The sequence below is a fragment of the Pyrgilauda ruficollis genome, unplaced genomic scaffold (genome assembly GCF_017590135.1).
Source record: "Pyrgilauda ruficollis isolate IOZ18807 unplaced genomic scaffold, ASM1759013v1 scaffold41, whole genome shotgun sequence".
Classification (NCBI taxonomy): domain Eukaryota; kingdom Metazoa; phylum Chordata; class Aves; order Passeriformes; family Passeridae; genus Pyrgilauda; species Pyrgilauda ruficollis.
In genome coordinates this window covers 9,104,979-9,128,285 of record NW_024525601.1, presented here as the reverse complement: position 1 = coordinate 9,128,285, position 23,307 = coordinate 9,104,979, and the positions used below count along the sequence as shown (strand labels likewise).

The window sequence follows — 23,307 nt, the reverse complement described above, 5'->3', positions numbered from 1 at the left end:
GTGTGAGCAGAGAGCATGCCAATAGGGAAGCAGCTGCACAGCCACGGGGTGGCCATGGATGCCACTGGCAAATGCGTGCTGTGACCAAAAGGGCCGGCTGGGGCTGGAGGGAAGAGCCAGGGCCTTCCACCAGCAACTGCTGAGAAACAGGGCAAGCAAGTCAGGATCAAGGCTCACGTCTTGTGGCTGTGGTATCCCGTCACCGGGCAGGCATGTCCTGCCAGCCATGGAAGCACACAGACCTCGGCCAGCTGCAAGAGCAGCCACCAGCTGGCCAAAGGCACGGAATTCTGTACCCACAGGCTGTAGTGTGGCACTGGACTGCACACAGGCTGAGCCACGGGTGTGCCCAGGAAAAAGAAGGTTTAAAACGCTTTGGCGGAGACTTTCAATGTCCCGGTTCCAACTGCCCATTGCAACTCTTCATTCTTCCAAAAACTGTCTTAGACTTTACAAACTTGTTCACGAGGCTCTTCAGCGACACTGAGATTCCCTCCAGTGGCTGCACTGAAACAAATCAAGGCTGGTTTCAGGGCTTCCAGCATCTGTAATTTAATGTTTAATGTTGCAGACAAGCTTCTTCTTGTTCTGTTTCACTCTCAGGGCAGCGAACCTGCAGCCACCCAACTCATAGGGGAAAGCCGTCCCGAGCCCCTGGGCAGCCTGTTCCAGGGCTCTGCCACCCTCCATGTAAAAAAGTCCTTCCTCATGTCGAAGAGGAAACTTCTTGTGCTCTAGTTTACGGCCATTGCTCCTTGTCCTGCCGCTGGGCATCACTCTCTTGGCACCCTCCTTTGAGAGGTGTACATGCATTAATGAATTGTCTAATCTCTAGACTAACAGGGTCAGCTCCTGCAGTCTCTCTTCGTGAGAGACTCTCCAGACCAGGTACCCTCCAACTCCTTCACCACCTCCCCTCCCCTCCCCTCCCCTCCCCTCCCGTCCCGTCCCGTCCCGTCCCGCTCCGCCCCGCGCTGCCGCCAGAGCTGGCTGCCCGGGTGCAACCAACTGCGGCGCTGGGCAGAGGGGGGAGTAGAGACTGCCGCCCGGCGCAGCCTGAGCGTGTCCCCTGCAACGTGCGCGCCCAGCATCATCACCCCCGCCCCCCCCTTCCCCCCCAGCCGACCGTACCACTTCCTTGCTATGAGACTCGTCGGGCAGGAACGTACCAAGGCGGCGGAGGGAAAGGGGTAGACAAGAAAGGCGCGTGACAAGGCTGTGTGGGGGAGACCACTTTCGAAGGGGCTCAGGGTCGGCTCTCGGTCCAGTTGTTCTGGTCGGGCCGTGCGGGGCGGCCACGGTCTCATCGAGGCGCCCCCTCGCCAGGGGCAAAAGCTGGGACGCGCCGCCGGCCCTCCTTAACCCCTTCCCCCGGCGGGACGGGGATGGGCCGTCCCACCGGGCGCGCGCCCCCGCCCCCCCGCGCGCCGCGTTCTTCCCGGATCGCCGCCACTGCTGGGTCCGCGGGGCGCGCGCGCGAACGGGCGGGAGCGGGCGCGGAGGCTCCCGGCAGCCGCCAGACATGTCGGTGGCGTTCGCGGCCCCGAGGCAGCGGGGCAAGGGCGAGATCACGCCGGCCGCCATCCAGAAGGTGAGAAGGGCGCGAAGAGGAGGGCCCGGCCCGGCCCGGCCCGGGCGGCCCGGCCCCGGGGGCTGCAGCTGCCGCTTCCTGCCGCGCGGGGAACGGGGGCGGCGGCGGCGGCTCAGGCCCGGAGCGCTGAGGGCCCGGCGGGGAAGGGAGGAGGCCGGGCCGCCCTCGCTGTGCCCGGGGCTGGGCCCCGGCGGGACGCTGCCTCTCTCTCTGCGCTTGGACACTTGTTGGAGGGTCCCGGGGCCGGCGGGAGGCGCCGGGCGGAGGCGGGCGATGCCCCTGGGCGCCTCCAGCCCTCGTTTTTCTTCCTCCGCTCGGGCTGCCCCGATCGCCCCCGCGGGCCTGAACTGACCGAGAGGACTCGGCCTGAAAGTGGAGGAGCCGAGTAAGTCCTTCCTGCGGGGGGGCTCTGACTGGGAACGCGGCCGGGTTGTTCCAGACCCTCTGCCTCACTCCGGGCGCTGCGGGGTAGGAGGCGGCTCCAGTTCCCAAACTTGGTCGACCTGGTAGTTAAGGCTGCCTCCCAGTAAGCCTTAGGTGTGATTGAAAATATCGCGTTCAGAGCCAATGACAGCGGCTCCGGGCGACTCCACCTAAGCTTGTGTGGGAGGGAGCAAGTTAACTCGCTAAAGCGATCAAAGAAAAGCGCATACAGGATTAATAATAATCCACAGCAGCAACAAAGGAGCATGTTCAAGTTCACTGGTAACTGTGGTATTTAGGAACTTAAGACTCGTACCATCACTGGTGTGGGTGGCCGTGAATCAAACAGATTTCAGATTGGTACCAGCTCCTTATTTAGAGGAGTTCTTTAGGTAGATAGAGCTGGCCTCTGATTTAGTAAAGAATTGGAACCTCTACAAAGCAGGTGTTGAAGAGATACGGATCTCAAAGAAGACCCTGGAATTGTAATGGGAGCATCCAGGGCACTGTAGGAGAAGTCAGTGCTTGGGAACTGTAGATGAAAAATACATATCCATTGGGTGGAAAGCTGCACAGAAGTAGTCAGTAGAGACTTCAGGATGCTGAGGTGCACATGGAGAATACGGACAATAAAGTTCCCCTGGGGCTGTAGTCAAACCATTAGTTCGATGGCGGTGTGCTGGCAAAACCCAGTGTTAAAGTTGAAGAATTTTTGTAATGTGCCTAAGTTGTCAGAAGCCCTGAAGGTATTTTCATCCACCTGGAAACTAAATTCTCTTTCGATGGTAGGTGTTTATAATTATCCCAATTTTCTATCAGCAGACATTCAGTTAAACCTGTAAAAAACCAGTTGTATGCAGCCCCACCTAGGATACAGTTATATTCCTTCTTGTTCCCTGTCCTCTTAGCCCTAGCATTCCTGTCCCCCTCTGGTCCTTTCCTCCCCAAGATGTTTGGCTTACATGGCTATAATGAAGAATGCAACCATCTAATGGGCAGTTTCAAGGTCTACTTGTCTGCTAAGCCTTAAGAATTTGCTACTTCCCTCAGGACTGTGGGAGGTATTCTGAGGAGAGCCTTGATTCACAGCTTCCTTTGTAAGTGCTCTATTAGACTTTGGTATCAAAAGTATTATCTAATTTTTTCCTTTTTTTCTGATGAAAATGGCCGCCGTGTTTCCTACAAAACTTGAAGTTAGTACATGTGCTGTGTGCCAGTGTAGCAGTGGGTTTGTGGTCCTCTTCAGACAGTGCAGTTGTAGCTTGGCCAGTTTTCTGAGGCTCACATAGTAGCTGAAAATACTGCAGTTATGTCTGTGTTTAGTGCTTAATAAATGTGTTTCCAGATCCAGCAGTTTCAGGCAGAATACTGCACTGGGATCATTCTAGTCCATTTTGGTGAATTACTGTTTTTAAGAAAATTTGGCTGACTGGCTTGTTCTTACTGGATAGAAGTCCTGAGTGAACTGCATAAGGTTTCTGACTCCATACTCTTTTCGTAGTAGAGATGGATTAGGTACAGAAAAGTGTCATTACTTTTTTTTTTCCCCCTCCCTGTAGAATTTGTTAGGGAAATAAAGGTTGTGGAATGGTGGTGTGCTATCCTTGTGGAAGCATGAGTCTAGTCATGGCTAGTTTCAGCCATGTTTGGAAGAAGGAGAGAATCTGTGGATGTTTTAAGATTCTGCTAGTTTTGTGAAATTCAGCAGCTGGGTAAAGGGATCTAAACTAGCTTTCCAGTGAGAAAAAGCAAATGAGTAAATTGATGCAAAATTTTGCATTTGGCAGTAAATTTCCCATTTCTGTAAGTTGACTTTGATAACTTGGCTGGTGGCTCAGATTAGCCATGGTTCTGGTGACTCTTGCCTGATCAGAGTGCAGAGAATAAGCTAGAAAGATGAGTGTGGGCCACATGCACTCCAGGAGACCAGGTTGTGTATTTTTTCCCTGTTTACAGAGCTTGGAACACTCTGACTTCATGAACTTTTTGTAGAAAGTTGTGAAATTGGCCATTTCCCATGATTTTTAGAACTACTCTTTCTTGATGAGAAAATTAATTATTAGGTGTTCATTTTCATGGACACTGCTGAAGTATGATAGATTTATTGTGTCAATTTGTTCTGGTTCTGGCCACCACAGCATTAATTCTTGCAGCAGCCAGGAAGGCTCATGGCATGGACCCGAAGGTTTTTCTGTAGCACCTCACTCCATTTCCACGGAATGGGGGAAGGGGTCTTGTATTGTTGGGGGCTCTGTGTGGTGAACACTTGTCTGTGAATCATTTGCCCTCTTGTACCCTCCATTAGTAGTATTTTTGTTGGTATTGTTTGCTTCTTATCTCAGTGGTATTTCCAGTAAATTTTTGCTATCTCAGCTGGTGATCTTAACCTTTTGTACCTCCAGTTCTCCCCTCCACCCTACCAGAGGGGAGAGGAATGCATGGTTTGGAGTGTTTCAATAGGAATACTAAATTGGGCAATACCATTCCTAAACCATAGTGTGCCATTATACCAAATATTTATAAAATGCAGCTTAGAGATTTTTCATGTAAATATTGCCTGGCTTTCCAGTGCATTTGCTTTTAACAAATCTGGTCAGCTCAGTTTTCATCAATAACAATTTCAGTGCCTTTTTAAATTAAATTTCTAAGCAGTTGCAGGCTTTAAAAGGAGAAGGGAAGCTTGGGGCATAGACTTTTAAGTGAATTTCTTGTTAGCAATCAAATGAAGGAATGCAGAAAGCTTTTAAAACTATCTAAGAACTTGGTGCAGAATCAGCATAGGTATTTGAATAGGATGCTTCACAGATGTGGCTGCTGATGGTAGCACTGTACAACCCTTAAGCCAAAACCTGTAAAACTGATCAGAGGGTGGAAATGGGAGCAAAACAGTGTCCTGCAAATAAGTGGTGAAGTAGAACTTTTTGGATAACAACATTTTTTGCTGTTTTTTAAAACTAAGAAGAGGAGCATTACTAAAGACTCAAACTTCTCTTCAGTTTCTTTCCAAAAAGAGCATGGAATTTACTTCAAACTTCTTTATTGTTTCAGATGTTGGATGAAAACAACCACCTTATCCAGTGTATAATGGACTATCAGAACAAGGGAAAGACTTCTGAATGCTCTCAGTAAGACCTTAATCCATACCTACTGTGGACTGGGTGAATTTCTATCTAGGTCATCATTCTTGATTTGTTTAACTTAACTTACAGGGCAGCTGTGCTGTGAAGAAAAGCATTGCTACAGATACTACACTTGAAATTCTTGTGGAGGGTGGGTGGGTTTTATTTGGTCCATGAATATCACTTTTGTCACTGAAATGTTGCAACTTGCCTACTGCAAGTTGATGTCATGATGATGATGCTCATAAAAATAAGGACTGCCTAACAAAGATCTTTTTCTTCTGTATTGTAATTACATTGTTGGAAAGAGGTAGTTTTGTTTGAAAAATTCTCAAAGTCGTGCCGGAAAATGGACCCTTCTGCTTCCTGATGGCATGTTTGAAAACTACCTGCTTTTCACTTGCCCAAGAACTAACAGGCTTGTTGTAGAAGTTTGGCCTGCCAAAATATCCATCATAGACTTGCTGTCTAGTGGGGTCTTCGTAGAATGATCTGAGAGAACTATAGAAGGAGTGAATTGTTAAGGAGTGTTATTTTCCCATTACTCTTTTCTGGCATGAGATGATGATGGCACCCATGTAATCAGACAAATATGGACAGATAGCACATCTTACTCCCTTGCCAAAAGAGCTGGTAATCTGGAAATAGGAGTGGGATCATAAATAATAGGTGCTTTTGGTTTAAGGGACTACTTTTGTTGGCAAGCCTGTCGTTATGTACTTGTAATCTTCTCCAGCTTTCAAGATTGTTTTTGTGACTGTGGTCTAGATACTGAGAATCAGGACTGTGGTTCTCTAGCAGAAAAATTATTCCATAGCAAACTTCCAAAGCTCAGGGTCCTGATGAAATGTGGTCATGTAAATCTATGATATCTTGACTATGGGGACATAATAAACAGCTCTTTTTCTCTAGTGTTTGTGATGGAAATTATACCAGACACAAACACACTCGCTGTATGTATTCTGGTGATTTAGTTTAAGGCAGGAAGTGAAATATGTAAGAACAGTGTCACCCAGCTTTCGATTTTTTTTCATAGCAAGACAGTAGTACAGTTAGGCACAGAACAGGAAGTGAAATATATGAGAACAGTGTCACCCAGCTTTCAATTTTTTTTTCATAGCAAGACAGTAGTACAGTTAGGCACAGATATGATGGAGACATTGGGAAAGATTGGATAATAGATAAGTGTGAGGGAAAAGGCTTAAGATTCCTAATAATGGTACTCTTGTAAGTGTCCTGAATCTTGTTTTGCATAAGTAGCTTTCTTTACATTTGTGGAATTAAAGTAAATTCTGATGTTACTGTATTTATGAATTAAGATTTGTTTTGCTTTGCTTATTTTGATAGATACCAGCAGATGCTGCATACAAACCTGGTTTATCTAGCCACTATAGCTGACTCCAACCAGAACATGCAGTCTCTACTACCAGCAGTAAGTACAAAGTAGTGTAAAAGTAGGGAATATATTTCATTTGGATTCCTGAAGGTAAAAAAACCCCACCCAAACCAAAAACCAACCAACCAAATGTTTGAGATAATGACCAAACACTTGGCCTCTGATATACTCTACATTGAATACATGATGCTGTGTCTTTATGCTGTATTTGGAGTAATCTCACTTGCTTAAAATCTGTGTTGTTTAAATGTAGGCTCTTCCTGTAAATTAGATATGCAATGCTCAACTATCTGGTCTGCCTCAAAGACAATATTTTTTTTCCTTTTTTGTTTTTTTCCCCTCAGCTGAGAACTGTAGTGCTATGGTTCCTAGTCAACTCCTACATCAGTACTCTTTTCTCCCTTAGATTAGGGAAAGGTGGGGGAATGGGATTTTTTCCTTGTCTTTTTATTTTTCACTGCAATATCATCCATTCTCTTGCCCCAGTGGAATGAGGCTGGGTCAGTTTTTCTCTGCTTTTCCACCTTCTAGGCGAGTCTCAAATTCTTTGCCTTTCTCCTGTACTGGAAAACAACCTTTTTTTAAGGTGGATTATGATAATATGAAAGAAGTAAGGGCCCAGAGGCCCTTGAAACACTACATCACTTTACATGTCTTGGATATTACTTGCTATCTTTTTTTAGTCTGAATTTTTTCTGAATCTGTAGTCCTAAACTCTGTATTTTATAAGATGCCTCAAAATTTTCCCCTTTTCCATTGTTTATGCGCAGTAAAAAAAGAAACAGCAGCATAAAGATAGCTTGCTGTCTGTTTGCTTTTTGTGCTAAACAGAAAGCTTGGGGAGTTCATTGTGAGTAACACAAGGAAGTTCTTTGTTTTTTGGTAATAAGACTTTTCTTGAATTAATATAGTTTGATTCATTTCTGCAAAATGAAGCTAAAAAGAATGTCTATAAAACAGCCATTCCTAGATACTAGTTTTCACCAACTGAAATTGAATTACTTTTTCTTTGGTCTCTGGAGAAGTGTTCTCCAATCATTGCTACTGGCGAAGCATCCTTTCAAGTTGGTACCTAGAGGACTATAGAAACAGTGCTTTATTATGTCCAACCTGTTGTGCCTGTAGAGGTTTCTCTTTTTATAAATCCATGCTTGTAGCTGAGGGGGAGGGAAAGAACCCTTTAAGAGGGCTGTGTGTGTTCCTCAACTAATATGTTTTTGGAGGCTTAATTCATATCCTGGTTCTGATGACAACTGGAAATGAATTTGACCTTATCCTAGTCCCTGGTGGGCGACCCTGTTGTTCAGGTTCAATGTGATGACATTCTCTTCCTAAAAGAAAATGAAGATAGGGCTGTGAGAGGCTTTTGCCGATGTGGACAGAAGTGTGTTTCTGATCTCCAATGTCAGGAATATTCCATGGTACTGAGAAAAATAGCATAGTGTGTGTGAGTGGGTAGAGAAAGTCTCTTTTGGACAGGTGAGGAAGGGAATAAAGGTTCTTGGGTTTCTTTGGGTTTTCTTTCAAAAATACTGAATGAAATTTAGATCTTCAGTCTTACCTAAATGTAAATGCTCTGACCTACAATCTTTGAAGATTGTCCCAAAATGTAGCATAATATGACAAGGTGATTTTTTTTTTGGGTTTATAGGAAAATATTCTTTAAATTCTTTCTGTCTTGCTAGTAAATTTTAGCTAACAGAATTTGGGAACATGTGAGCTGTCATGTTATCTTTCTTTTTTCAATGCAAGATGAACTAATTCAGAGTCTTTTCCTCCACTGGCTTTCCATGTAGGAGCTGGTGAGGCTCATGCTGACTTGGAGGTAGTATGATTCTCTTCACCATGCTTATGTATCAGCAGTTGATCAGTCTTACTAAATGCAAGGTGTGGATGGTAACAGTAAATACAGAGCAAGATACTGTGTGTGTAGACATCTACTATTTTTAATACTAAAATATATCAATTTTATGCTACTACTATTGCAGTTTCTTTCCACAGAAGTTAGGAGACCTTGAGTTTGGATACCTTCTGAAGTTGGATTGTGTCTCATCTATTAATTTCTGGGAGATTTGTTCCCCCCAGTAGACTAAATTTTCTTTTTTGTTTTATCCTGTTATTGTTTTAATCAGGTAAATAAGCTCTCAAGAAGTTTCACAACTTTTAAAGCATTTCATAAAAAGTAATAGTTATGTGTTAAAGTGAGGTTGGAAAGGGAATTCTTCTCTTCAGATATCATTCACACTGAACAAAAGACATGAGTTACCGGGTTCATTGAAATTTTTAATATTAGCAAAAATTACTCCAACTTTATGAGAACTTGATTGTGTCCTCTAGCAATATTCCTTACACTTAATGCTTTGTATTGTTAGGAAAAATGCTTGTAGTCGGCTGTTGTGCCTTCTCCCTTGCCTTTCAGAATTCACTATTCTAATGAAATGACTGATGTAGCTTCTGAAACTCTGGTATTACCTTAGAAAACAAAAAGTGTAGTGATCCAACAGTGCTGTGCAGAGAAATGTTTATATAACTGGGACCTGGAAGTGTGGAAAGGTGAAACAAGTGAAGCAAGCACTGCAGAGTCTGGGTGAAGGGAGCCAGGAAGACTTTGAAAATCCAGTGTCATAACAAAGCTCCTGTAGTCTTGTATGCCTACTAGAGTACTAAATTATTACTTTTGGGGTAAGACACCTTTTTTCACATTAAAAGACAAAGTGTGAGTTCTTGAGTCACCCAGTCTTTCCTCAGCTGTGTGAGGAGCTGTGTTATTAAGGGCAGGGCTGTTATCCCAGCTGGATTAGAGCAGTGACTAACTTCACATGGGAAGTTGATGCAACATTTTGCTGTCTCTTTCTGAGTTTTGGCAGGTATTCGTGGATCACAGTCGAGTCTCTTTACCATCACCTTGTGAGATAAGCTAGCTTCCCAAAAAGGGCTTTTGCAGCATGAGGAACACAACGCTTGCTTTCTTGTGGTTTTTCACTGGTGCTGCTTTTGAGGGAGGCTTACAGCAAGATACCGATGTCCTTGAACTGTAGAGAGCAAAGATGCAGTTGAAGTGGTGGTGAGGTATTGTGTGTGTTTCTAAACATGAAATTTCAAACTGCATAACAAGCATTCTCCTTGACTTATTTTTTTTTTTTTTGTTTTCTGAAGTGTTTTTAGTGCCCTTAAAAAGTCATTGAAGACTACTGAGTAAAAAAAACCCAGCTTTTCTGGGGTTTTTTTGGACATCTTCCCTCTCTTATATGTCTTCATTTTGCCAGATACTTTTAAGGAAACAATCCATGACCGTCACTTTATTTGGTATGTAGTGGGAAACTTTCCATTTTATAATGGGCAGATATTGAGATCTGCAGGAATTATTTGGGAACATTGGTGTGTGGGTTTTTATTGGTTTTTTGGGTTTTGTTTTATGGGGGGCCGTTTTTTAGGTTTGTTTTTTTTTTAGTATAGGAAGTGATTTTTTTTTCAGTTTTTCTTACATTCTGTCAGTATGTAGAGCATGAGATTTCAGTGTGTATTTCAAGGTGTTGAAAATAAGTGCTTCTGATTATTACTCACTTGTGTAACATTGAGCTTTCTTTTATGTTGGAAGTGCCAGTTTCTTCCAGTACTAAGTTGCAGTCTGTGTGTGTAATGACTTCCAAGAAAACTTACTGTGTCCAAATCATAGAAGAATCTGAATATTGCATTAGTTTTTCTAAATTTCATAATATTGTAAAGGTTATTTATAAACTTTCTAATTACAAACAAGAAATACCTTTTTTCTTGAGCTGTTTCTTTCAAAAATTAAGCTTTTTGTAGGACTTGCGAAATGCCTCATTTTGTGCTGTTCCCAAACTTGTCACACAGATTAGGGAGGAGTCCATGTCACTTTAGTTATAAAATACTTCTCTATAAGATAATGATTGCTTTTTATAAATACCTAATCTCAACACGTACTGAAATGCTGGTTCTTTCCAAAGCAACTGCATCAAGAGATAGGAAAAAACCCAAACCGCAACAAACCGGACTAATACAAAAAAATCTCTCAAACCAAAACCAAAAACAACCACTGCCCAAACACAAAATAATTAAATACTTCCAAATATTAACTTGAAGACAAGCTTTCATGAAGTGTTAGTAATGATGTTTAATGGTTCTAAGTTGTGGACCGCTCTGAAGGCTAAATAGGAATCTTCATTATAAGCATGGTTTCACTCAAACAATGAAAACTCTCATATAATTTTACACACTTTTATTTTTCAAAGGGGTGATGTTCAATCTATGGTTTTAATGTACTTGCGATGTGGTTGTAGAAAAAAATTTGAGTCTTAAGAACTGAGCTGTGCACTCTGGTTTTTTAGTAGCCTTTATTTTGAACACAAAAGTTGTCTAAAATATATATTAATTGAATTACCTTGACTTGGCTTTTCTTGAAAAAAGCAAGGTGGCATCCTGAGAATAAAAATATGACTCAGTTTTCACACTTTAAAATAAAATTGTCAAGTAAACCTTTTATTACTGGTGATGAGAGGAATCCTAAATTAATGAGATTCTTGTCCAGTTATGCACCAAATGCCTGGTAAAGTGGCACCTAAGTACCACACAGCTGCTTGGTTACCCCACACACCTTCCTTCCCCTTGCAGTGGGCTGGGCAAGAGAATCAGAAAAAAAGATGAAACCCATGTGTTGAGATAAGAACAGTTTAATAATTGAAATAAAATACTACAATAAGATTATAATTGTAATTAAAATGAGACAGTAAAACCACAGACCAGTGCCCAGCCTGAGTCTGGTGCTCTGTGGTGTGGATTATCCCTTTGGCCAGTTTGGGTCTGCTGTCCCAGCCATGCTCCCTCCTGGCTTCTTGCACACCTTGCTGGCAGAGCCTGGGAAACCAGAAAATCTTTGATTTAAGAGTAAGCACTGCTTAGCAGCAACTAAAACATCAGTGTGTTGTCAACATTATTCTACTGAATCCAAAACCCAGCACTGCACCAGCTACTGGGAAGAAAATCAACTCTATCCCAGCAGAAATCAGGACGGGTAGCATAGCAGAAAATCTGTTTCTGGTATGTGGAGTATGCTGCATAATTTTGCACAAGTCCATGCCCAGTTCAAGTTGAACTATTTGTAAAGTGAATTAATAAAGAACAGAGCAAAAGGAAGGTTGAATGTTTCCTGTCAAGAGGCAAGGGAGCTATTAGTGATTACTGGAGCTTGGATTTTGAAGAATAATTGCTCTGATTAAATGTTAAATAGTTTTGAAAAACCATAATAATTTCTTAAGATGTTATAAAAGAGAAGAAGGCGGCTGTGTTGGCACAACTGAAAGGGTACTCTTGGAAAGGAAGAGTCACTGGTGGGAGCTTCTTAACCCAGCAACTACACTAAGAAAAAAATAAATACAGGAATTTCAGTTGTTAGGAGTGAATTCAGAGCCCAATAGCTGCCATTTTAAACCACAGGATAGCTCTAAGTTCTGTAAGCTACTTTGCATGTATTGTTAATCAGGTGTGTCCACATGGGGAGCTAGTGCACTGTACACAAAAAACTACGTCTGTTGCCTGTGAACTTCTGTGGCTGATTTAGAAATCAGTAAAAGTCGCTGGCAGTTTGAATGAGGAGTATGCTCTAAAGTGTAATTCTTTCATACTCAAAGATACCATTTGCCTCTCTGTAGTGCAGTATCTGCACAATAAATACCTTTTCAACTCTGGGCTGTTTCCTGAGAGCTGTACCAGGTAGTCTGGTAACATAGGTGCAGAGGCTGTATGGTTTTGCTGTTTCCCAAATGCCTTGCTGTGAGGGTTCTGCTGGATTCTTTCTGCTTTAGGTGGGTTTACATAAAGCATTTAGCTAGAACAGAGGTGGATTTTTTTTTCTCTTAGGCTACTAAATGCAAGCAAAACCTGTAAGTATCAGACCAAACATTAAACCATCTTAAAAGCAAAAGAGGCAAGGGCTGTGGAACACAGAGCTTCTGAGGACAGACAGGAACTGCATTTTATGGGGCAGTTACAGAGCACCTCAGAAGTTGTCTAGTTTCTATAATTCAGTGATCCCTGAGTTAACATCCACAGTTAACTGATTCATGGTTACTTTTAATAAACCCATATGAATTAATACTGAATAATGAATTAGTTTTTAAAATTTATGATTTAAGTAATTTTTAGTTCTACGGAAGCCCCCCAAAGAATTTTTGGGAGGTTATTTTTATAAGTATCAGAGTAGCTATTGCTAAGAGAACATCAGATATTTCAGGGTTAAATTTTCTTTGTTGAAATGTTAAAGAATATTGGGACAGTAAAATATTTTTATGCAGTGACATATGCAATTTGAAACATTAAAGATTCCAATTTCCTCTTTAAACAGAATGTTTAAGTGTTAAATCAGAATTTGTCTGATTTTTGAAGATACTGACGTAAATCAAGATGTGTAAACTCGTTGTCATTCTAAATTTAAAATTCCTTACTCTGAATCACAACTGGTAATCCAACAGTGAGAGCACAAATTACATTTATAATTAACTTCATCATTTAGACATGATTGAGAATATTTTTCCTGTAGAAATCCTCCCTACCCCCAAATATTACAATAGCTGAGAGTTGATACAGGGTTTATTTTATTATTTTATTTTATTTTATTGAAGACACTCAGTACTAGAATACCCTGTACCTTGTAGAAGAGTTGTAACCCAATTAAATCTCTGCTCTTTCAAATCTCAAAAGCATATTCCCTTACAATCTTATTTCCCAGTCTGACACCTCAGTGAGTACTCCACAGGTGCCATCACCACCTATCAACAGAGTACTGCTCTCTGAGACTGGGACAGGTCCTGTGATATTAGCAATGTGATATGAGCAGGGCAGAGTACCCCCTGGGAAGGGGTGTTTTGCAGAAAATGGTATTTGAGAATTGAAAACAAAGATGATTGATTAAATCCTGAGTTAAGGCTTCTTTTGGAAAGAAAAGAAGACTATTTATATTTGCATTTCTTTTAGCTTTTAATTGTTATTCTGAGAGAATTTAAAGAAAATTGTATTTTTGATAGTGTACTTTAAGTATCTGTTGCTAGTTGTATTGATTAGCAGTATTGTGTTTTAATGTGCTTAACAGTATTTCCTGGTTTTTACTTTTTTTTGTGACTGAGTTGATGTTCAGTCTCAGTTTTTACAACGATATTCCCTAAACAAATCTTTGAACCTGCTGGTGGTGGGAAGAAAAATCTTACCATCTTCAGGTGCACGTTTTCACCCTAGGAGATTTTATTGTTGCATCTTGTATTTGATCTATTTTATTATTTAAAAGAAAATCCTCTAAAAATACAGTGTAGCTGTTGTCTTTAATGCATGCTTTCAAATAACTTTTGGATTTAGTAGGATTTTGTTTGCTGGAACTTGTCAGTTAAAATCTATTTTTTTTTCCTTTTCTCTTTTTGTTGCAACTGTTGGGTCAGTTTCAGTCTTTTTCCTGTTCAAATTTGTAGAGTTTCAGTAAATAGCTTATAATTATTTTTTTCATGCTCTGATAAATTTTAAATGCTCATAGCCACTATAAGTATAATCTGTGTGTTTGGGGAAATGAGCCAAAAGTTAGTGTTTAGCAAGTGAAGCTATATCTAACATTTTCTAAGTCTTTACTTTTTACTGGAATAAAATATTTCCATTTTCTACTACATAATCTGAATAAAATCAGCAGTGATTTCCATTTTCATTCCTTTTTGTCACACTTCCACACTGGAGGGAAGTAGCCTCTCCTTTGGTTCTGTTAACCAAACTGTGTTTGGATGCCATTTTACCCTTCGTATCTAGGCTTAATGGCTAGGGTTCATTTTGGGTAGCTTTTCTTCCATAAAGGGTGGGTTGTTTCTTTTGAATACCGTGTGATCATTTTGCCTTTTAAAAAGTTTTTGCTATATGTAGTGCATGTTCTTGGGGATAGACAATTTTCTTAACTTCTGTAAGGAACAAAAAAGGTTAAATAATCTAGTTTATGTAGCTGGGTGGGGTTCTTTTGTTGTTGCGGGATTTTTAAATTGAAGTTAATTTAAAGAAGTTTATTATCTGTAAAAGTCTGGATCAAGTCCAATAGAAATTGGGGAGTTACCATTTAAAAACAATTTTTTCTTGTTTTCTACTGTCTGCATACACTAGAAAAATACTCTGGAGGAATTTCACTGGGGAATAATTATATCTGCAGGAGACATTTCATTTTAATTACTATCAGGTAGTGATTGGTTTATGATCTGACAAAAAGGCTTGTAATGCTCTTTAAAATATCCTATATAACTGTTTCTATTGCATATATGTATGTGTAATTATCTCTTAATCTTATTTAAACTTAGTTCTAGCGTACTGTGTTGATGAATACCTCAGATTTATGTGATTTATGGCATGTCTTCTATGTTTAATGTTATTCTACAATTTACTGACTATTCTCCTGAGGTTTTCTTTCTTGTTAAACCATAAATTGGATTATCTACTTTTTGTATGTATCATGCATTAAATTGTCTTTCTGTCATATCCTCTTAAGTTATATTCCTTTATAGGTAAAAAAAAAACAAAAACAAAACCGTCCTTTTTGCTGTTTCAGGTGTAAAGTCAAAGTTTTTAATCACTGAATGCCTCTCTTTAGAATCCTGCTATTTTTACAGTATCTTTTTGAGATTACTTTGCCCAAACTGAATGTGTATTATGGTATCAAATACACTGGCATTTTTTTCTTTAGTATTCTACCTGACTTTGGATATTACTGAAGATACTAGAAAGTGACCACAGGTATTATGCATAGATTTTGTGGGGTTTTGAGTTTTCTGTTTATTTTGTTGGGTTTTTTGTTTTGGTTTGGGATTTTTTTTTTCCCCACCAAACTCTCTGGATTGTGGTCAGTTCGTTTTTGTTTGTTACTTTTTTTCTGGGTTAGTGGCAATAGGAGCTTCCTCTTTCTGAAGAAAGTGGTTTACAGTTCCATGTAATTGCCGTATAATTATCCACATCACTTGGCATCTTGTGCTTATTCTTTCTTCCACATTTTCAGTAATATTACAGTAGCTTCACATGTTGACATTTACTGAAATATTTTCAGGAGAGCTCTGTAAGTTTCTTTACTTTTTCAGCTTCCGTTTGGGCAGTTTCTGATCAGTGCCATTGGACAATGTATTGCTCCAAAAGGCTTTGTCAAAAAACTTGTGTTAAGATGCTTCTGTTAATTATGCAGCTAGGTGGTTTAATTTATATTTTTAAAAATTTCTAGTAAATTAGAAAGGTTTGACTTTACTATGTTGGTCCTACTACTTTTTTTATAAGTAGAATGTATAGTCTTTGTCTACCTTCTAGTTATCTGATAGGGTAGTTTCTTTTAATGAAATATTGTTACTTTTTTTAGCATCTTGGACCTTTTTCTTGCATAATTTTCAACAATCTGATATGGATTCACACAGGTCTTTGGACTGTTTCCATATCCAGAAGCTCCTCTTGATTAATTACTTTTGTGGTAGTACCTCTTCAAGTGTTTTTAGTTGCTCCCTCAATTGATTTAATTCCCTGTGGCTTGTGATGTCTCTTTAAGGTTTTTGTATCTAAAGTCCCTAACAATTTTTTGTTCCCTGTCCTTGCATGTCTACATTCTCTCATGCTTTTTGATAACTGCAATGTTTTTCTTGGATAGTTGTTTTGAAAACTTCAGACTAAAGAGAGTTGGAATATATATAGTTTTGTTTAAATAATTCTTGGAGCTTTTTTGCATCCCTCTTTCCAGAGATAAGGGCATGCCCATGTTTGTACAATGTCATATGCAGGATAGCTAAAACCTAGATATGAGCTGATCTTCTTTGGTACTTCATTGGACTTTCTAATGTTTCATACTTGGAATTGAAGAAGTTCATTGTAATTTTAGAAACATTTCAGCTTGGATGATTTTTGACTCTGCTCTCAGTTTGCTGGCATGGGCCTTCTCTGAGGCTTACATGGGACAGTCTCTGAGCTCTGTTCATGTGGAGGTTACAAGTGTGTTGGTTTTGATAGTATTCTTGAACATACTTTCCAGACAAAAATTAAAATAGTCTGTTTTCTTTTTTGTTGTTTCTTTGTATATCAGTTTTAGATAATTTCTGTTAGATTCTCTTAAATGAAAAATTAGGATGATAGTGGGTTTTGAAGGTGAAGGGATGGAAGACTTTAACTGAGGGGAAGCAACCTTGCCTTGGTTGCTCACTAGTGGAGGAAGAACAAGCAGAATGGAGCAGCATTTCAGTCACAGTGTTCAGAGGGTAGAGCTGCCTTTCACTCTTAACCTTCTTCACCTCCTGCCGCTTCTGCTATAGGCTGAAGAAGGAACTTTGCTTGTAAAATGTTACTCTTCATGGAGGAATGAAAGGAATTTAGTAAGAGAAGTTGCCTATTTGCTTGTATTTTTCTTCAGCTCCTTCCTTCTTCCTGCTGAAAAAAAAGCCTTCACTAATTTCCTGAAGAATTTTTTAAAGTACTGCAGGGAAAATAATACCTGCTTGAGGTATTTGAAGAAATGTTGAGACAACAAATTACTGCCATTCACTCCCCTCCCCTGGCAAGTGAATGTATGTGTGTGTCTGCGTTACCCTGCTGTTACCATCGCCAACATACACTCACTGGGAAAGCCTTACTCTTCACTACTGTATTGTGTTTTGTCTTTATGAACCTGGTGAATAGTGTAGGCATAGGCAGGGACTGGGTTAGAGGGGAACTTAGGGTTCACCTGCTTGTTCTGTCTGTGAAGAGAAATGTTGAAAAACGCACACGTGGTTGTCTCATGGGGACAGTTTTTCATGAATAGTTATAACCTGTAGACAGAGTCCTCAAAAGCCAGAGAGCCAGAAATTTGCTCTCACTGAGATGATTTTTACTCCCCTGAAAGTGCTTGGCTAAGGTATGTGAGAAGGATTGTAGAGTCTCCCAGGTGTTTTTAGTAGGAAAACAAAGCTGGCTACTAGCGGTTTCTCTATCTCCTTACATTGCTATGAGTAGAACCTACCAGTAAATTCCCCCTTGTATTTATTGTTTTTCTTGCTCTCCCTCTTTGAACTCTCAAGGTTATTCAGTTATTTTCCTCACAATTTCATTAGGAAATTTGCCAAAAACATCCTTTCTAGGCAGCTGTCTCTGGACCTTTGGAGGCCAGCACTAATGTGCTTCCAGTCTGTAGGGGGTGTTTGGCATGGAATTATGAACTAGGCCTTCATCGCTTTGGGGGAGAGCGGGGAAGAGATTGCTAGTGTTTTACCACACCCAGGTGCAAATTTTTTGCTGGTCTATGAGCATTCAGAGGCTTTCATCTCATGTTGTACCTGTTTTGTCCCAGTGCAAGGTCTGTTAACAGCAACAAATAGTTGATGTGAGAGAATTACAGGAACACTTATTTCTGTGTTGAATGAAAGCTTTTGTGTGTGTGTAAGGGAGTGACTCCAGCAATCTTAAACTGTTCAGATGCAGTTTTTAATGAGGCATTGATTTTTATTTTTTTAATTTTGAAGTAGTGCTCAAAGGTGCTGTGGTGTTGTCTGCATGTAATACTTAATGTAAAATTGATTAAAATGTTAAATGTTTTGCCAGAATTAATGTTGGAAGGAGTTAAACATATCAGATAGAGAAAGAAATGCATTTCAGCGTTTTCCTTCATACGCCATTGAACAGTATAGGCAAGTGCTGTACCATATGTACATATAATATATTTGTCAGACTAACTGCTTCTCGTGTTTGACTAAACTGTCTCCTTTCAGCCACCCACACAGAATATGCCTATGGGTCCGGGCGGGATGAGTCAGAGCGGCCCTCCCCCACCCCCGCGCTCGCACAACATGTCTTCAGATGGTATGGTAGGTGGGGGCCCTCCTGCACCACACATGCAGAACCAGATGAACGGCCAGATGCCTGGTAAGTTTTTCTCCTCTAAGACATTAACACCAGCGTTGCCTGGCAACTGAAACGACATGGGGGCTCAAGGGATACTAGATTGTTGATGACAAAACTGCTTTGAATGCCCCCGAGTACAAGCTCTCTTAGAGTTTGTTAGCTACAGAGCTACGTGACCTGTATTCAGTGTTTATCAGGCTGCCCTTGGGCTTTGATGTAGCTGACACACAGCATTCCTCTGATGAACAGAACTGGCTAAATTTAGTCTGTTTGAAACCATGCAGTACAGCTGGCTTTAGAGGGCTTACTGGGGAAAGGTATTGGCCTGTGGCTGAGCGAACACAAATCCTTCCATAAAAAGATAATGTGAAATCATTGTAGCTAAATAATTAGATAATAATAAAATAGATACATCTGAAAGAGGCTGTTTCTGATTTGGGTAAATGCTTAAAAGAAAAAAAGATGGCTTTTATACAGCTTCCACTAATCTCCTGTGTTCTTTATTATTGAAGATGTGTTGAATTGTAAGGGATTTGTAAAGAAATGGCCTCCAGATTATTGTTCTAGGTGTAAATTTTAAGTCAGTTTCTATGCCATCCTGTTTTGTAATAAAAAGAAATGTACTTGGGAAGAAGAAACAAAGCAGAGGAGGAGGATGATAAATTCCACATTGTACTACCAATACTGGCTTTGGGGTAACTATTCCCTTTAGCAGTCAGATCAGAGTGGAGTAGGCAATGGAAGAGCATGCTTCTTTATATAGAGGCTATTTTCCCCTGAATTTCCACTTGTAAAATCATACTGCCTATTTCATGTGAAATGGCTTTCAGCTTAAAATTGCATTCCCAGGATTGCTTTTGTTCAGGATCTCTTCCTTTTTTTTTTTTTTTTTTTTTTTTTTTGTTATGGAGGAACTTTTCATGCAAAAGCTCCTCATGTTATTGATACTTTCAAAAAAGGAAACTACTGTCAAAGGATCTTCTTTGAAAATTCATCTCTCACTGGTGTCAAGGATAACCTTCTTGACAGCAAACACAGTAATAACTATGCAAAACTTAATACAAAGTAAAAAATATAAAAATTGCTGTAGTCTCTAATTTCTGTGCAAATCTTGATAATGGTGGCTTTTCTGAAAGAGTAGCTTTAATAGCCTCCAGAGACTGTGTGTAAGAAGTGCAATAAAAGATCTAGAGAAGTTTCATCATACATGTTGGTCGTGGCCTGTATTTGGAAGGGTAAAAAGCAATATATGCTGCTCCCTAAGTAGGGCAGAGATATTCTGATTATGGTGTCCTTTATCTAAGATCCATCAGTTCCCATGGAGAATAGCATTGCCTCTCAAAAATCAGTCTCTTTGACCCTCAAGTGTAATCATATTATTGTTATTATAGTGATCTTTTCCAAGGAGAAGGATTACTAAGTCACAATGTGAGCATAATGACTTCACTGCAGAGCCACGGGGGAGAAAAGTCACTCCTTAAACATACATATTTTGTAATTAGATAGAATAAGAAAAGAGCTCTTAGGAAAACATGTGAAAGGTAAATAGCTTTGTTTTGGTATTCACCTAGACAGATACTTAAATACAGTTTCCAACTAAGCTTTAATTTAGCCTTTCGTCCAACGTATTCCCTTTCTTGAATGTCTGTTCTTTCCATCTCAGTTTGAAGTTTTCTCTGAGGATGTGAAGATAAACAGCTTAGGAGGAGGGCATCTCTAATATCAGAAAGGCTTCCTAAAATCATTTCACAGGTTGGAAGAAGGGAAACAGAATCATCTTTTTAAGCATACAGCTGAATTACACTAATCAAGTGTGTGTTAGTTTACCTGCTTGTGAACCTTTCAATATTTCACAGAGAAATTTCTCTGTATTTCTAATAATTTCTGCATTGTATGCATTTGCTTTCTGGTTTTAGGGTGCTCACTCTGTGCTTACATAAACATTTATACTAAAAACCAGATACAAAATCTTAAAATATCTGTAGAGATGATCTGTTTAAAAGGAGTAAAGTCACTAACTTAAACTGAGAGAACCAGGACTGACATCTGTTGACCAGCATGGCAAAAATAAAATGCAGGCTCTTAAAAATGCCCGCTATGGATTTCAGGTATTACCTGGGCAGGGGCTTCCAGAGATCTGAGTATGGGCAGAAGAGAAGGGTTGATGAGAGGATTAGAAGAACTGCCTAGTGATCATCAGGGCATGAGTAATTTTAAAGTTCTGCTACAGACCTGTCCCATTGCCTGAAGGGCAAAGGATGATTTTTCTTGTACTTGTGTCCTGGTTAATGCAGAACCTGAAGTGCTGCTGGGGCCTTTAATTGCGTCCCCTGATAAATGTGTGTCTGTATCCTCTTGCCAGGAAAGACAGTCATTACAAACCTTTTTCAGCTGGTGATACACTTGAGTGTTATTTGTACCTGTGACAGATTGTGGTTTTTAGCTGAAAAAATTGCTGTCTGAAGAGTTGCTTTGACTGAGTTTATGTGATGCAAAGTAAGGGTGGTGTGGAAGGAGATGATGACCTAAGATGTGCTGAGGGCAAGTTGTCTTCCTCATTTCTTGAGGTTGTTTTCTCACATATAAAAAGTTGAAAGGTAAGACTAGCTGTAGGGGTCTCTGTCCTTTGTTGAGCCACTGGTAGGTGACCTTCCTGAATAACAGGTTGTCCTGGTTCCAGCCAGAACAGGGTTAATTTTTGCAGTAGCCAGAAGGAGGCATGTCCAGGACCTGCAGGATATTGTGGGGGTTCTGTGTGGTGAGCAATTGCCTGTGAATCCTTTGCATCTTGTACACTATTATTAATACTGTTGCTGTGTTAATTGTTCTTTTTTCCTATTTCATTGCTGTTTCCAGTACATTTTTCTTATCTCAACTTGTAATCTTTACTTTTTATGCCTCCCGTTCACCTCTCCAGCCCAGCACAGGAAAGGGGTACAAGGGATCGAGCAAAGTGGTGTGTGATTTGGAGTGTTTTAGTGGAAACAGTAAAGTGGGGAATAGCATTTCTAAACCACAACGCAGGTGTTTGTGTGTTCCCAACAAGTTATCTCAAAATCTTTCCTTCCTGCAGATGTAGTCTCAAATGTATTTAGTTTGGATTACAGCTTCTTGGAGGTAAGATGTATGCATAGGAGGTTAAGAGGAAAAAGGACTTCTGTTTATACTTAGGATAGATAGTTACTCTGCTAACTTCATTATAAAACAAATCTAATTAGAAGTATATATATCTTAGTATAGCGTTTAAAGCACTTACTTTAAAGTGGAGATACACTTCATGCCTGGTTAATTCATTCTCAGTCCATTCATATTCTCTTCCTATTTCATTTATCCATATAAAAAAAGAAAATCAATTGTTTTGTCCTTATACGCAAGAGAACTCAATGAAGTGTTTTGACAAACTATAAAAAAACTTAAAAGTAAAATGTGTTTTTATTATTTTTCATTTGCAAGGTTTTTTATCCTATGGTCTTAGCTTTTTCTCTGTTCTTGTTTTCTAGCTTCTCACTAAGAAACCCCTAGATTTTGACCACAGAAAATTCACATACCTTGCATTTCATATGACAGCTTTTTCTTATGAGTGCTTTCTTCTGTTTTAGTGCTATCTGAGACATGAATATAAACCAACCTTTTAGAGAGGGTGTGTTATTTTTTCAAGCTATCTCTTGCAATGATTTTTGCCTTCCTCATTTTGCTTCTTATGTTACCAGTTTTTAAAAACTTGCTCCCCTGTGTGCTTGCCTAACTCTCTGAAGACTTAACACTGACAATGTCTTCCTTTAATCAGAAAGAAACGAAGCCACTCCCAGGCCCTAACTTTGTGGCACTAACGCTGAGTATTCCTTCCTTTACTTAGGCAAGTAGTCTTCTAGCAGCTCTGCAACAGTTGCTTGGCACTACAGTAGGAAGCTTTTCATCACTGTAGCTTTACCTCAGAGCACATTCGTGATTGAGCTCATGGTTAGAGACAAGCTCACTTTTTCATAATTAAACTGTCTCCATGTTCTCATTATTACAGAATTAAGCAGTGTTGAATTGAAGAGGGGCAGCATAGGCATCTGTAGTACTCTTGTGGGCATAATCCTATTCACTGAATTACTTTTTCTGTATTTGTGGTGGACCTGCCTTTGTACATATCAGCAATCCTGGCTCACCTTGTTTTGCAGGAGCAGTGAACTGCATGTTTGATGCCTTTTTCAGCTTTTTCCTTGACAAAATAGATTTGTGTTTATTTCAGTAAGGTGTCTTAAGGGCAAGAGGATAAACACATTTTAAAACTTACTCTCTGTTTCTTCACTTTGGCTTTAGTAGCCACGTTAATTTATCATTATTATCTTTTCCTTCTGCATCTTTTTGTTTCCGTCAGTTAGTATTGTATCTGTGACCTTGTGTACAGCTCTCTGTGTCCTTTTTTCTGCCTTCATTCTACCCTAGATTAGTGCATTTTTTTTTTCATTATCCAAGGACTTAGGAGCTGTTTACATCTGAAGGCATAGGGGTGTGTGTGTATGGTTCTTTTTTTTTTATTTTTTAATTTTCACTGGGAAATATGTAAACAAATCAGTACCTTCCTATAGCTCTACTAGTGTAGTTTCTTTTAGATACCCCTTCTTAGACTTTTCTAGCTTAACAAAAAACCTGTGGCATGTTAAGCAACCAGCAGCATCTTCTTGGTGAAATCTGTATGTATCAACATTTGCCTTGTTTACAGTTGACCTAGTCTGTCATGTCCTCTATTTTCATGAGGTCTTCATGTGGTGCTTGTCATGGGATGCATTTCATCTACTTTTTTACTTGTCATAGTTACATCCAGTCCCACTTCTTACTAATTTTAGTTCTAGTAGCTGTTCACCTATTCCACCTAAAGTAATGAGTAAACTGACCAGATGGTATTGTAATGTTGT

General features: G+C 40.0%; 1 protein-coding gene across 3 annotated transcripts in view; it reads left to right on the top strand.

Annotated features, from left to right (window-relative positions):
* Positions 1-1,461: 1,461 nt before the first annotated feature.
* Positions 1,462-23,307, top strand: part of SS18 (SS18 subunit of BAF chromatin remodeling complex) — a 42,635-nt gene continuing 20,789 nt past the window's right edge. For all 3 annotated transcript variants that reach the window (XM_041477730.1, XM_041477729.1, XM_041477728.1), the window contains exons 1-4: positions 1,462-1,591; positions 5,063-5,139; positions 6,481-6,565; positions 18,271-18,424. In XM_041477730.1, the coding sequence (XP_041333664.1) occupies positions 1,523-1,591; positions 5,063-5,139; positions 6,481-6,565; positions 18,271-18,424 (385 nt within the window). In that variant the 5' untranslated portion in view covers positions 1,462-1,522. The remainder of the gene's footprint in view (positions 1,592-5,062; positions 5,140-6,480; positions 6,566-18,270; positions 18,425-23,307) is intronic.